At 28.8% G+C, this 15,236-nt stretch overlaps 1 protein-coding gene across 1 annotated transcript in view; it reads right to left on the bottom strand.

The window, feature by feature from the left end:
• The window catches only part of LOC113383627 (receptor-type tyrosine-protein phosphatase epsilon-like), a 49,258-nt gene that overhangs the window by 29,021 nt on the left and 5,001 nt on the right, over positions 1–15,236 (bottom strand). Inside the window, exons 4-9 of the mRNA XM_026621878.1 lie at positions 13,950–14,019; positions 13,681–13,886; positions 12,226–12,422; positions 12,014–12,167; positions 11,820–11,936; positions 11,644–11,747 (exon numbers count right to left, since the gene is read on the bottom strand). Coding sequence (XP_026477663.1) covers positions 11,644–11,747; positions 11,820–11,936; positions 12,014–12,167; positions 12,226–12,422; positions 13,681–13,886; positions 13,950–14,019 — 848 coding nt within the window. The remainder of the gene's footprint in view (positions 1–11,643; positions 11,748–11,819; positions 11,937–12,013; positions 12,168–12,225; positions 12,423–13,680; positions 13,887–13,949; positions 14,020–15,236) is intronic.

Here is a 15,236-nt window from a genome sequence, read left to right as displayed (position 1 = left end):
AAATAAATCATATAAAATTTTGAATATATTTATTAGTAATATGGTAACACTCGTGATGCACACATTTAATAGTGTCAACCATTATACACATTTATATAATGATAAATTATATATTTGTAATAGCATTAAAAATATGTATAATATTTAAAAAACAGTAGTGTAATTAAAGTCATACTTCAAATATGGCATGATCGGTTTGTCATTGTAATTAGCATTTAGAAATGAACCTTCATTAGAGAAATGAAGTAATTGCTATTTAATAAATTCTATAATATTCGTTCACACAGTGGATTATGTTAAACAACACCTAAATAAATATCGTTTTCACAACTTCACTTATCATGTAATTGTGTTTGAAGAACTTCATGTCTTTAAAATTAACATACATTCATTGACTACTTATATTTTTTTTACTTTTTCACTGGTGATATAATCTCATTAATAACTTCAAAGATTTACAGAAACTACGATTAATATAGAAATAATTTCTAATCAATAAGCTTACGTTTGGTACAAATGTTTTATTTTGTTTAATTATTTTCAAGGAACAGGGTAAAATATTCTTCTGATTCGGCATTTTTCATTAAATCAAGATTTGTACTACAATGTAACTTTAAAATGTTTATTTGTCTGCGTACCGTAACTATATAGCGATTTCGGTACGCATACAACGTTGATGCCGGTACGCATACAACGGCTGTAACGCACTACCTTTGCATTTGTACGGATTTACACCCTAGCTGCGCCTAAAGAAGTTTTACTTCAAAAAGGTTTAATTTTTTGGGCTTGGTTTTATGCTCCAGCTAATACAGGAATAATGCTAAATATTTTTGTAAAAATATTTTTTCTTTAGAAAGCATGGATTTAAAATTATTAGAGATCTACCTGGCACAATTTTGTTCCTATTCTCTTTTCTCGCAATATCTTCTTGAGATGGTTCACTGTCTATTCCTTTAACGAAATCGTCTTTCCATGCGACTTCGTCTATTTTTTTCCACATTTTGAACATTTCATTGCAACTTTTCATTTCAGCTACAGTTTTTAGCAAATGTTCACATGGAATATTTGTGGACTCTCCAAATAAGCATTCCAAAATAAGCATATGAACTATTTTGAATTGATTCTGAAAGTAATAATAAAGGATAATTTTACAACCAAAGAAAGTAATAATAAATGACAATTTTACAACCAAATCTTAAGAATACTGGCTTTACAATTTTAACAATTGTAAAGCCAGTATTCTTTTATGGAACAAGTAAGTTTTGTCTCACACAAAGTTGATTTTTTTTAATTATTCAATTTTGTACACATTTATCAAGTAATTTTTTCTAAAAAGTGAGTTTCACAACAAGCGAAGATGCGAATTATTTTGTTTTGCGTGTTCATAGAAATTATTGAGACGTATGAGATTCTCAATGAGACGTATTATGTTTAACAATTCCAATGTTTATCAGTTATTCTGCGACGCAGCGCTTACGCGCTTCGATATTTTGGCAGCCAATGAGGCGCGATTGCTTTAAAAAAAATTAAAAATTTTAAAAATATAATAAATTATTTCAATTTTTTTAAAGATGTTAAGTTTTCTCAAAAATTTCAAGTTTCTGAAAAATCTAATTATTTCAAAGTGCTCAAAAAAATTTTGAAGCTTTTAAAAAAAATGATACGGAAAGTTCCAGCAATTTGCATTAAGACACGATGCCACGCACCACTAGTTTGTTTATTAAATTATATAGTACTTACAGTGTTGTCAACCAAGTTGGCCCTTTGTTCTCTAATTTTGTGCAAATTGTGAAGGACATCAACTTGGCCAGTTGATAGTGCCATTTTGATACACATATCAGAGAGAATGATTGTACCACTTCTGCCTACTCCAGCACTGCAAATAATAAAATATGTTAGTTTTTGATTATCAACCTGTTAGGATGCATTTCAATATTTGTTCTTTATTATGCTCTGTTAAATATTTATTTCGAGATTGCCGTCATTTGGCAATTTAAGTTTGGCATTTGTGCATTTTTTTCTGAAGTAAAACTTCTTTAGGCGCGACTAGGGTGTAAATCCGTACAAATGCAACGGAAGTGCGTTACGGCAGAGTAGAGTGCCAATGATTCACCATTCGCTCTCGATGATATCATTTCTATACGGGTCAATTGTGATTAGTCGTCGCGTTTGTGAATAGAGATCTGTCGTTGTAAGCGTACCGGCATCAACGTTGTATGCGTACCGATATCAACAAGGAAATCGAAAATGAAAAATTTTATGTATCTTTACGTTTCAAAGGTTTCTGTACATTTTGGCATACCTTAGAAAAAATTGATTTATGTATATGTTGTGTGTGCGGATACACACACGATTTGTCGACGATTTCGGGAACATGGTTAACCGAAAAGAATAATTCGAAATAACATTCTATTCGTATTGATAAGGAGTTTTTGGCATAGGCAGGTCTAACCGTTTTGAAGGTACGAGCAAAAATAGCAATTCAGTTTTTGAGAGAACAGAGCGTCCTATTTGAATAATTCAAATAACATTTTATTTGTATTGACAAAACGAAGTACCGTTTAAATTTTTGCGAAAGCAGGTCTACCGGTTTCAAAGATCGAGTGAAAAAAGTTAAACAAAATACCATTTGGTGGTAAAAATGATCATTAGACATATGCACATCACATTATCAGATATTTTATAGAAATTTTAATAATTATTATGAATTTAGTTTATATTTCTATGGGTTCCGCACCAATGTTTATCCGTTAGACTGCGTTGCAGCGCTTACGCGCTTTGATATTTCTTCTCTAAAACAGCCACGCAGCATGATTGTTTTGAAAAAAAGTTTGAAAATATTTTTTTTTCGAAATATAAAAAAAAATCTGATTTTTCAAAAAAGTCAATATTTTCCAAAAATTTCGAAACTCTCAAAAATCTCATTTTTTCAAAGTTTTCAAAGGTTTTAGAGATTTTATAAAAACTTTAATTTTCGGTACGGAAAGTTCCAGCAATTTGCCTACCATGCACCACTAGTTTATATAAATATGTTTTTGTTTCACATTCTATGTTCTTTTAACAAAAAACTAACACTATCTATTCTGAGTATTTCTACCGGTTATTTTCATGAGAAAATAGATCACAAGAAAATTTCTTCCTCATATATAACTACTAAAGCTATAAGATTCTCATGTTTTTATAACAACCAGTTATATTTTTGTTTTCCAAAGTCTAATTGACAGATATAAACTTTAGACATAAAATCAAATCAAATGTTTCAGTGAAATAAAAAATTTAAGAGTTCATAATCATTGACAAAATGATCAAAAATTAATGGATGTTATTCTAAGATGATACTTAGTAACTACTAAATTTTTAAGGTAATACCTAGAAAGTTTTATTTGAAGTAATAAAACATCAACTAAAAAGCTCATTTTACTTACATATCAATAAATCTTGATTTATCACAATTTTAAAGTATTATCATGCTGAAAGGTTTATCAATTGCTAAATACTTTGAATTTAAAACTATCAGAATTAAAATATGAACAATTACCTGCAATGAACAATTGTGGGTGCTTGATCAGATTGAAGGCTCTGCATTTTTTTCATATAAGGAACCAGAGTTTCTGGATACATGGGAACATCATGGTCAGGCCAAGATGTAAAATGCAGGTGTTGCAGCTAAAACATTAATTTTGTAAAATTTCTGCCAAATAAGATATAATCATTCAAACTTACAAGATAGCTTGTCTTGCCTTTACTTATTTGTAATGTTCTAAAAACATAATCTGCATAGATTTGGGAAGTAATGTGTTGGACTGTGATATCTCCATATGTTTCTTTAACACCTTGTTGTTTCGGCCAGTATTGGAAGCATTTTTCCTTTTGATTTTGAAAAGAATATTGTAATTATTTCTATTTAAATAATTAGAAACTATATTTTATATATTATACTTTGTTTGATTCTATGATGTTAGTCAACATGCAAATAGTAGACACTTTTTCTTGCCAAACCATTCTCCAAAAATCGTTGACTGTTTCTCGTTTTGGACCTTGTGTTGCGATATACTCTTTTGGACGCAGAAAACCCTAAAAATTTTAGATATTTAAAGATTAAAGTGGCGAATTTAATAAATTGATTCGAATTAACTTTACTTACGTCAATGTAGTTTGCATTTATATAATCAGAGTATTTTTCGTTTGGCAACGCATCTAAAATAACTCTTGTACTATCATCTGAAATTTATAAATAAGTTAGAGAATGTATCATTATCTGTATTATGGTAAATTATTAACTACTTATTAAAAGTATTCATAGACATAATATTGTTCATTCATACAAAACTATTACAGATAGTAACACACCATCAAATTCACAAATTACTGATTATTCGATGTTCCATATTTTTTAATCAGATATCGTATAATTTATACAAAAGGAAAGTACAATTTATGTTATTGATAGTCTAAAGTTTTGATTATCTACAACGTATCTGATGACTATCTATGACATATCTGAGTTATTAATAAAATTTATTTTGACTGTAAATGAATTTTATTAACAACTTACATAAACCAGCATTAAATTAGTTCAGAATCTTCAACAGTTTGACAAAATATAAGACTATTTTCTTTGCATACAGAAATCCTGGTACATTACAGTATGATATATTTATATGAAGACTAGTTGACCAGGCAAACGTTGTTTTGCTAAGTAAGGTATATTCTAAAGAATTTCTAGAGAATCAAAAATATTAATACTTTAAGTGTATAAGGATGAGTTGTTTTAATGCTATATACAATGAGGTATTTTAAAAACAATATACCCCATTAGTTTGTCTATATTTTGTCAATACAATCAAACTGGAAGATTTATACACTTTCTATAGAAAACAGTATAATCCATCCAAGTCTTTTTTGGTCTTTTGACTTATTGATTAAGTTTCAAGTTTTTCAGATTCTTTTTGGATTCTGGATTTTGTGTATAATTATAAATAATGCTACTGAGCTTATACAAAATTTTCAAAATTTTGCGAGGAGAGATAAAAAATGAATTAAGTATTTCTTCTTTAACCTGCTTTTTGAAAAGTTTCAAGTTACATTCGATGAATTAAAGTAAATTTAATAAAAAGTATATATGTAGAGCAGGGCGAAACACAAAGGTCCAATTTGACTTTGAGCAAAATATAAACTATATTGTGGAAACCATAACAAATATATCACAACAAATAAGACTACGTTCAGTAATTTGACTTCTACTTCATCATTGTAGAAATGTGCTTTTTTGATGTCTTCCAAAAATTTGTTATCTAGACCTTTTTATCCTATATGCGGGGTAACTTGTAACGGGCAGGTGGCAAAAGGTTTAAAACCTTATTATAATTTAAAAGGTATTTTACAAAATAATTACATTTTTAACTAATGCTAAAACTACCAACGGAAGAAAATACTTTTATTATGGATTTTCAAAGATTACCGTTTATCTCCCCTATTTCAAAGATTATCGTTTTCAAATCAAGTTTGTAGCTGGCTATACATCTTTTTTCCTCTACTTTCAAATATTGTTGTTAAAAAATGCTTAACTTTACTGATTTTTGGCACATCGGTGGTGGACCTTTTTAATCCCGGATCTTCATATATTACTATCTATTCTGCGATAAATTCTAAGAAATTATAACTGGAAAAATGTTATTAGACAAAATGTCCATTTTGATCGATACCAAATTTAGGTTCTGAATTTAAATAACATAAATAAAAAATAATATAACCTATAAAATGTTTTATAAATACCAATGAGTATATAATTATACAAATGAGATCTTTCAGAGCATCGTGTTTGAGAAAAATATGCCAAAAAGTGCATTTTCATATTAACATATCAAAATAGTTGATATTTTGAGTCTCTAGTAACATTTGCGGGCCGTTTACTAACGTTTTTGTATATAAATAAAACTACAAATAAAACTACTTACTACAAATTCATCATAAATAAATAATATTCGCGTAAAACATCCTATTAAACGTAATTGAACATCATCTGTCAAAAGCGTTCGACATTTCACGTAAATGCCACCGCCCATTGTTTTATTTAAATTACGCTTCTACAAAAATTTTCAAATTAAAAATGTAAAGTTTCTACGCGATTTTGAAATATTATGTCACTTTTCCGACAATCTCTGGATTGACACGAATTTTTCAAGACTAAGACTGGCCAAATCGATTCAGCCGTTTTCGAGTTTTATTCGGACATTTGAAAGAGAGCTTCATTTTTATATATAAGATGTGAAATAAAACATTCATAGAAATAGAAACGTTATAGAAAGTGGTGCGTTGCACTGTGCCTTAAGGCAAATTGCTGGAACTTCCCGTAACGCAATTAAACATTTGCGAAATAAAAATAATCAATATCAATAAAACTTCATCTAATGTTAATAACAATTGTTTTAACACTTACGGGACGGCACCGATTTCAAAACAATCTACTGTTCCGGCTGTAAACTTGATTTCATAGTGTATGTTATGCAATTTGTTTGATAAACATATGCTATCATTGAAGGACACACTTTTATAATAATAATAATTTATTTTTGATCATTTTAAAAAAAATAGTGAGGTTCAAAACATTTTCCAAAATGCATAGCTGGTTGATTTTGATATGTTATACAATAAAATGTTGCTTGCCGCCTTTCTCCTAGTGCTTTTTTATCAGAACATATACGTCACGCATACATCCATTTGTTCTACAATATGACAAAATGTTCAGAAACCTTTAAAATGTAATTTTGTTTTCAATTTTTTGCGATTACTATAACTTACCCTACTGGAATATAATAATAATTGAGACTATTAATTGAATATAATATTATTAATTTATTTTGACTATTTTATTTCCAAGCAAATGTAAATTCAATCGTATTTTTTTTCTAATTAAGGTTTTTAGAGGAAAACGCAAAATGACAAAGAGGAATATTGATTGCATTGATTGGGATGTCGATAAATATCGAAAAGAAACTGATACCGAAGCACATTGGAATTTACGTAAAAAATTTATGGAAACGCATAAAGACTCATATTCCGAAGAAAGACTTGTAACTTTAGCTCAATTATTTATAAACATTGAATGCTTGGGATGCACGTAAGTTGATATAATATTTGCTCTCTTTTTTGAAAATAATATTGCGACTCATCGATTATAATTTAGATTTTTTGATCTGCTGGATAATAATATAGATGTTATTAATGATAACTACCATGATTAATCATATATGTGTCTCTAGTGGCGGACACCTAAGGTTATTTATAAATTAATCAAAATATATTTCACGAAATGTTTATTAAATTATGATTTGTGTTAGATAACAAAGTTAGAAATCAAACTAAATTAACAAAGCCGCAATCTTTGTTAAAAAATAATTAATACTATCAATCAAACTTTGGTATCAAAAAATATGATTTTAAACAGTGGCACCTAGTACCGGACATTTCAAAATAACCTGCATTGATCACATATGTAGCCATCTCCACACTTTGGAATGTTTGCACGTGTCTTTGACGAATATTCTTAGACATTGCAAAAAAAAAATCATTATCAATCATCCACCCTTTTGGCTGGGTCACACCGATGCTCTCAGCTGGAGCATTCATCATAAGATTTTCATTCTTTGACTAGGAAATATGAAGAATGGGGGTATGTAGTGACCGTTAGCACTCATACAGAACAAAATTAAATAATTGGAATAAATTACGTAAATTCTCACAAGAAATATCAATATGTTTACTGTCCGGCACTAAGAGACGACTTGTGTCCGGTGTTACGGAACAGACATTTTCGTTCATTTGGCGGCACCTACTAAAATTAGTTAAAAGATATAATAATATTCTACCATTTTACGGATAACAATCAAGTACAACTTTTATCTTTGCATACGACTCAAATGTAAATGCATAAATATGCTAGAATTACTTCAATTGATATTTAGGTGAAGCCTTGATTTTGCGCCTAAAACATGAAAGGGTTGCTCTCGCCGTGGCCGTGTGCGTCACAGGCGAGTCTTGGCGCGTGATCCTGTACGTGAGTGTCCCCCATGCCCCTTTCACTTGTATTTTGACATGAAAAGATTTATACTCGCTTAAATAATACGTGTTAATTAGAGTGTCCGGTGCTTGGTGCCGTCCGGCGTTACGGGTCTTCCCCTTTTTTGGGAAATGAAAAAATGAAAAACTAGAAAAATATCAAAACACATATGATGAATGAACCGTTTTTTATGGGGTCAGTATTTATTTTTGAGAGCTACCATTTACGAGTATGTGCTGAAATTTTATATTATATAATAATTCTTTTAGTTTTTTTTTTAAATTAAGCTATTCTGCAATCTGTTAGATTAAACAATGAACAGAGATTGGTTACAATCTAAAAAAGGGATAAAATTATAATTTTCTTATAATAGATACTAAATAATAGATTTATAGTTAGCAACTAATCCAGCAAACGTATGTTTCTCTATTTTATTTTGCAAAATACGAATGAATTGTTAATATGGCGACTTAATTATCTACTTATATTTATACAGATACTCAGATCAGGTCATGGAAATCATCGAAGATCTATCAAAAGACATCGCTTGTGATTTTAGAGAGGAGAAACGTAAAAAGTTGCTAAGGACCACTCTCGAAGCATCAGATGTTGCAAAGGCCAGGGCACAAGGTAAAAGATAGCATGCTTTCTACAAAAATGGTTATTTAGAAAAGCCCTTATTTTTCAACGATTGCTGCTCTTATTATTAACTGATGCATGCGCTTTTTAAATACTAAAGCTGTGATCTTTAACTCTTTCTGTGATCTATCTATTTCTGTGATTTCAATAATACAATTTATATATTTTACTAATGTCAATTTCTGTATGAAATAAAAGTATTACTAATAAAATTGTGATTTCACTTGTTGTGGTATATTAAGGTAACTATACGTCCCGGTTTGGCCGGGATAATCCCGATAATATTTGTTTCGGATTTAAACCTTTTGTCCCGAGGTTTAGAAAATCATAGGTTTAAATTGAATCTTCGCAATTACTTGTAATAAAATTACAAGTTCCAATCAAATATCTGTAAATTTTATATACAACGGGTGTGCTTATATAAAACAATACGTTATGATTTTTTTATTCTGCAATCTGTATATATTATTACATTAAGCAGAGAATGCTGACAAATATATGGTAAAATTAAGTTGATCACAAATTAGTAGATACCCCCAGTGGCGTCTCTACTAGAGCTATTTGAAATATAATACGTTATGAATGATAAAATTGTCAAATATAAAATTTCAAAGGCAGGTTAATATAGCTTATTACATTAATAATTTTGAACTTTCATTTTCAATTTAATAAATATTAGCAAAAATAATGAAAACGACCTGCCTAGCGCAAGTGTTAAGTTAGTAAATACTAAGGTAAAATTATTAAAAGAATGGAACAGAATTTTACATTAAGTCTAAAAGTAAAAAAAATATATAGATCGTATTATATATGATATAATATAATACGACATGTAATCGAATAATGAAGCTATTACTAAGAAAGCTTCGTAGTAAGCTTTCCGAAGAAGTTCATATTTTCTTTGTAAAATTTGTTTTGGTTATTTTTTGTTTTACTCAAGGTTTTGAGTAAATCTAACATTATAAATTATTTGGCATCAGAATAAGAAAAAACATTTATATGTGTGAGTATGTGAATAAAAAAAAGTAATTTTATGGAACTCAATATTTAGATATGCCATGTTTATTTTTTCTTTAGAAATTTTTGTCCACATCTTCGCAAAAATTCTGAAAAAATTCGAACATCGATTGGGAATCATTCTGATTACTATTGGGTAAAAATTGCTCAAGGCATTTGTTTATAAGTAATTATTTAACAAATATTGACGATTTCGATGACGATTCTATCATAATAGAGTCAAGGTCTGATAGAACATCCGAAAATATTATAGGACTACTAAAAGTGGATAGTTTTAAAATTTGTTATCGAAAGTTTTGCAACTAGCACTCACTTACATCTATTTCTAATTTATAGTGTACATTGTATTCTTTGTACAATTTTTATTGAAATTCCATTTTATCACTTACTCATAATTTTCATGTACGTGTAATTAATATATCTTTTATTGATTATGTTACTAAAGATATACTTACAAGCAATTAGATTTAAATACCGATTTTTGATTGTATTTTCTTCTTGTAGTCCATAGAAATATGGTTTCTGCATTCCACTTTTAAAGGCCTATAAAATACAAGAACATCAATTTTGGCAATCACATACGAAATTAAAAACATTCATTACAAATTGGCAGATAAATTTATAGTAAAATTTATATTAAATAATAATATATAATACTGTAATTTTTTTAAACCACGATTTTGATATATTGGGAATTCGAAATTCAAAATTTATACTAAATTATATTTTTTAAATGTACATCATGTTGCAAAATTCATCTAGTACATTCGAAACGATTTCTAAACAAATCGGCATGTATATGCAAAATAATTATTTAATTTTTAACAAATACTTTCAATCAAATCAAGCAGAACATGAATTTAAGCCCGGTGACACGACGCCAGTATTTCTTGTAACAGGATTTCTGACAAGTTGTCTGGTAAGGTAAGCAAGAATTTTGCGCCAGATTTTTACTTATTTTATGATTAATAATAATTTTGTGCATTTTCAAATAGATTATTATAAATATTCATAATTCAGAATTCATATTTTATTGGCCTAAAATTCACTAATGCTTATAAGTGTACAAATAGAACATTGTATGGAAAAGAGAAGCAGAGCATTGCATGAAATGTAAATAATAAACACGGAATAGGACATGCTCTATTCGTAAAATACGGCACAAATTTTTAAGGACAGAAGTTGTTGTGAAATCAGTTTTTGACGTTATTAGGCAACGCTTATAGACAGAAATTGTGAGCTTAAACGTGAAATCTGGCTGGCAAGATCGTAAAATATGTCGGCAAGATCGTAAATTGTGATTTACAATATCATTGCTAACAGCAATGAATTGTGATTTACCATATAATTGCTAAGGTAACAAACTATCCGGCATACACCAATCAGAAAATCTGGAGCAACGGGCTTTATTAAAAGTGCATTCAAAACTAAACCAATAAACTGCATGCTTATAAGAGTAACTCTTCACTAGATACTAAATTTAATCACCTTGTATTGATTTTCCAATTTTCTGTTAAAAATCGAATTTCTCACATAGAGTTCAAACTCATTTACATCTACAGATCTTGAAAACTTAGTTGAATGTTTGATGGTGTGTTTTGCCACTGGATCATCTATGTTTTTAATTTTGTTATATTCGGATAAAATTGATGGAGGCTTTTTATGCTCTGGATAACCATCAGAAACGTATTCGTTTAGCAACTTTTCATTATTTGGCACATCGTTTAGCATAACCAATTCACTCGGCATAGCATCTTTAGAAGCCATCGCTTTTAAATTTCTATAACACCTGAAAATAAAATGTTATTTATGCACAAATATTATAAAAAGGTATATAAAAATTTTATTTTCGATTTTTTGGGATTGCTCATACCCTATGGGAAGTTAATAAAACCGTTTAAACATGAAAACGTAGACCAAAATCTTACTTTTTGTACAGCAGATACATAATAAGTGGCAGCACTAACAGAACCAATAACCACAAGTAATTAAGACTATTTGCCATCCAATCATCATCATCATTGACACTATCCTTATCATCATTGTCGTCATAATTATAATATTTACGGTTTGTTAATATTTTGTATTTTTTGTGGCTATTCACTTCATTGTAATAGGCCAAAGTTACAATGAATTTTGAATCTGGTGCTAGTTCTATATCCCAAAATTCCGCTTCTGTTGAATTTGTCCCAATCATTTCAGTACTGTTCGAACTCGGAATCTTAAAATTCATATTATATTCACAAATTAAGAAAAAAAATATTACTAATATTTATATAAAATCATTATAATTTTTACCGGTGTAATATGTTTCGCTATCCACGAAGTTGAGTCTTGGAAAATTAGATTTGATGTAAGGCTCCCAAAGTTTTCTTTTAATTTTGAGAATGCATCAGCCTTTTCTTTGTATAAATGCTTTGGTTTTGGTTCAGAAATGATCACAAAAATTCCACTAAAAATATGTATCATAAAATTGTTATTTTAGTATTATATAATTTATTGAATCTTGCCTTTTTTTAGTGATATTTTGGCTTGATGATGGTATAGTTATGAATGTCTGATTATTTTGTTTGGTGATTATTATCAGCCCATCTACTTCGGGTGCACTAAAGTCGGTAGTAATAAAAACTTGAGAACTTTTTCCTCGAAGTTGATTGTATGGTGTTACGATCACCAGATAAGTACTAGCACTTAGTAATCCAGAAAGCTAAGGAAATAATTTTTGTGAATGTTCAAATTAATTACAGTCTGATCTATAGGAATATAATATGTGTGCGAGGTCAATATATCATATAAATAGATCAATAAACTCATATAAAACTTAACATCAAGGCAAAAATGTTAAAATGTTACATACATCGATTTTCTCTAAAATATAGTTAAAATTTATTACAACCTAATTTTGAGTTTTGTTAGGTTGAGACAAATTGATTGTTGAAAATGATCATAATTTTTGAAGGAGGATAAAAATATTATTCACTACCTAAACAGACAGTTTGCGGTCAATACTGGGCGTTAAAAATAGGCCTTTAAATTATATTATATAAAGTTTTAATACGCACAGTTAATAGAATTTACAATATTTTGAGTGTCTACGAATAACTGAAAATTTTCAAAAGATATTAGTAAATATTTCAACTAGTAGAGTGAACATTTTCATTATTTTAGTTGAGAAATTTAAAACCCAAACTGTTAGCCTTATTTGGGGTCTTTACTGAAGATCATATACTCATAAAATAATACAAGAACAAAATTCTATATAAGATATTTATGCTGATATTTAAGAAAGATTGTTTGTATTTTTCTACAATCTACGATCTCGTATCATATAAACATCTTTTATAATATATGAAATTATTGATAAAATAAACAATTTAGGTTACTTTTATTTGATTATTTCGTTTTATATCAATTTTATCGTATAATGATCGTATTCAAAAATTAAAACTTATCGATATCCAAATTGTTGAGTAAAATCTAAACTTTGCCTGAAGAGAAAACCCATGTCGTATTTCAAATGATTAAATAATATATATCTAATGTGCAAAGTAGTTAATCTATAAAATAATAAAAATATAATATTTTATTATTATAAATAATATTATGTTATTTTGATTGGCGTCTATATTGCCAGTATAAACAAAGAATTAAATTGTCTATTTTTTGCCTATAAACCATATTTTCTTTTCAAAAGTGATCTTATCACGTCTCTATGCAGCCAAAGTAGTGCGATTATTACTATATAGGCGATTGCTTTGATAAAAAGTTTTAAAGATATTTCAAAATAAAAAAAAAATTTCAAAAAAAATTTAAAATTTTTCAAAAATATAACTTTATTAAAGTTAAAAAAAATTAATCTTTTTAAAAAAAAATAATTTTTGGTACGGAAAGTTTCAGCAATTTGCCTTAAGGCACGATGCCATACACCACTAGTTATTTTGATTTTTTTATACATTTTTATTTACCATGTATGTATAATCCTTCTTATCTTCTTGTATTATATAATTATACCGCGTTTTGTGTGTATCATTGATATTGGTGAGCTCCGTGAAATAAATATTGTATTCAATACAAAAGTATTGAATCTTTCCACCAGGCTTCCATGGATGACGCCATTGAATTAGAAGATTATTTGACTTATCTACCCGCAGATCTAAAGGGGCCGATGAATCTGTTCGATAAATAAGAAATATTAATAATAATGCTTATTTCTGTATTTCATTTTGGAACTTACAGAATTGATTTGTTTTTGCTGATGCCGTTGTCAACAGTCCATTTTGATTGTTCACATCAACGCCATGTATCTATGAATATAATAATATTTAACATGGAAATATTTCGTAAACGTTTGCTATTGCATATCGATTAACTACTAAATTCAACTATTTCCTATTGATGATTAGTATTTATGATTTATTTATGATTTATTTATGATTATGAGGGAAATCAAAAGCTATAGCAATAATTAAAGAATAAAAAAGGAAAACAAATTTATATTTGCAATTTATATGCCTATGGAATCAATAATGTCAAATATCAATACTGATAAATTTCATTGAATATCCATTCATTATTTAGACACTGTATTATTACAGTGTCTAAATAGTAAATGCATATTCAGTGAAATTATAAATTGTAGGCTTTAGTGTTTTTATTTCTTACTAGCCGACCCGACAGACTTCGTCCTGTCAAAAAAAAATGTAATGTGGCGGTGTTTTGTTCCTACCTTTTTTCTATTCTCTGCAAAAAATTATCCTGAACAGAACCGTCACATTGGTAATAATTCGGTGTGAATTAAAAATAATTAAATAAAACACTATAAGCATTTAAAAGTAAATAATTTTAATCATGTAAATCATAATTCAAAAACCAGTTCAATTTTCATTGTAGTGCTTTGTTATAAACGATGTTCTTTGTTTGATTACCTGGCGCATAGACAAACAAATCTGATGGTTTTCCAATACGGGAACAGACAACATACAATTTTCCATGTGAGAAACATGGGTTTTTTAACTTCCCGTAGGGCAAGTTATAGTAATCGCAAAAAAATCGAAAATGAAAATTTTTATATATCTTTACGTTTCAGAGGTTTCTGAACATTTTGGCATACCTTAGAAAAAATGGATGTATGTGTGTGTGTGTGTGTGTGTGTGTGTATGTGTGTGTGTATGTATGTATGTATGTATGTGTGTGTATGTATGTGCGGATACAAATTTTCGTCGACGATTTCGGGAACACGGATCAACCGATTTGAATAATTCAAAAAACATTCGATCCGTATTGATAAGGAGACGTGCTGATTAGTTTTTGGCAAAGGCAGGTCAAGCCGTTCCGAAGATACGGGGCAAAAAGTTCCGAAAACGGTAACTCAGTTTTTAAGAGAACGGAGCGTCCGATTTTAATAATTCAAAAAACATTTTATTTGTATTGACAAGATGAAGAATCGATACAACTTTCATGAAGGTAGGTCCAGCGGTTTCGGAGATATAGAGGAAAAAGTAAAAAAATGAGCCATTTGGCG

Source organism: Ctenocephalides felis, unplaced genomic scaffold (assembly GCF_003426905.1).
Source record: "Ctenocephalides felis isolate EL2017-DRISC unplaced genomic scaffold, ASM342690v1 CF-g0.4_SCAFFOLD_03570, whole genome shotgun sequence".
NCBI classification, from domain to species: Eukaryota; Metazoa; Arthropoda; class Insecta; order Siphonaptera; family Pulicidae; genus Ctenocephalides; species Ctenocephalides felis.
This window is presented reverse-complemented; position numbering and strand designations above follow the sequence as displayed.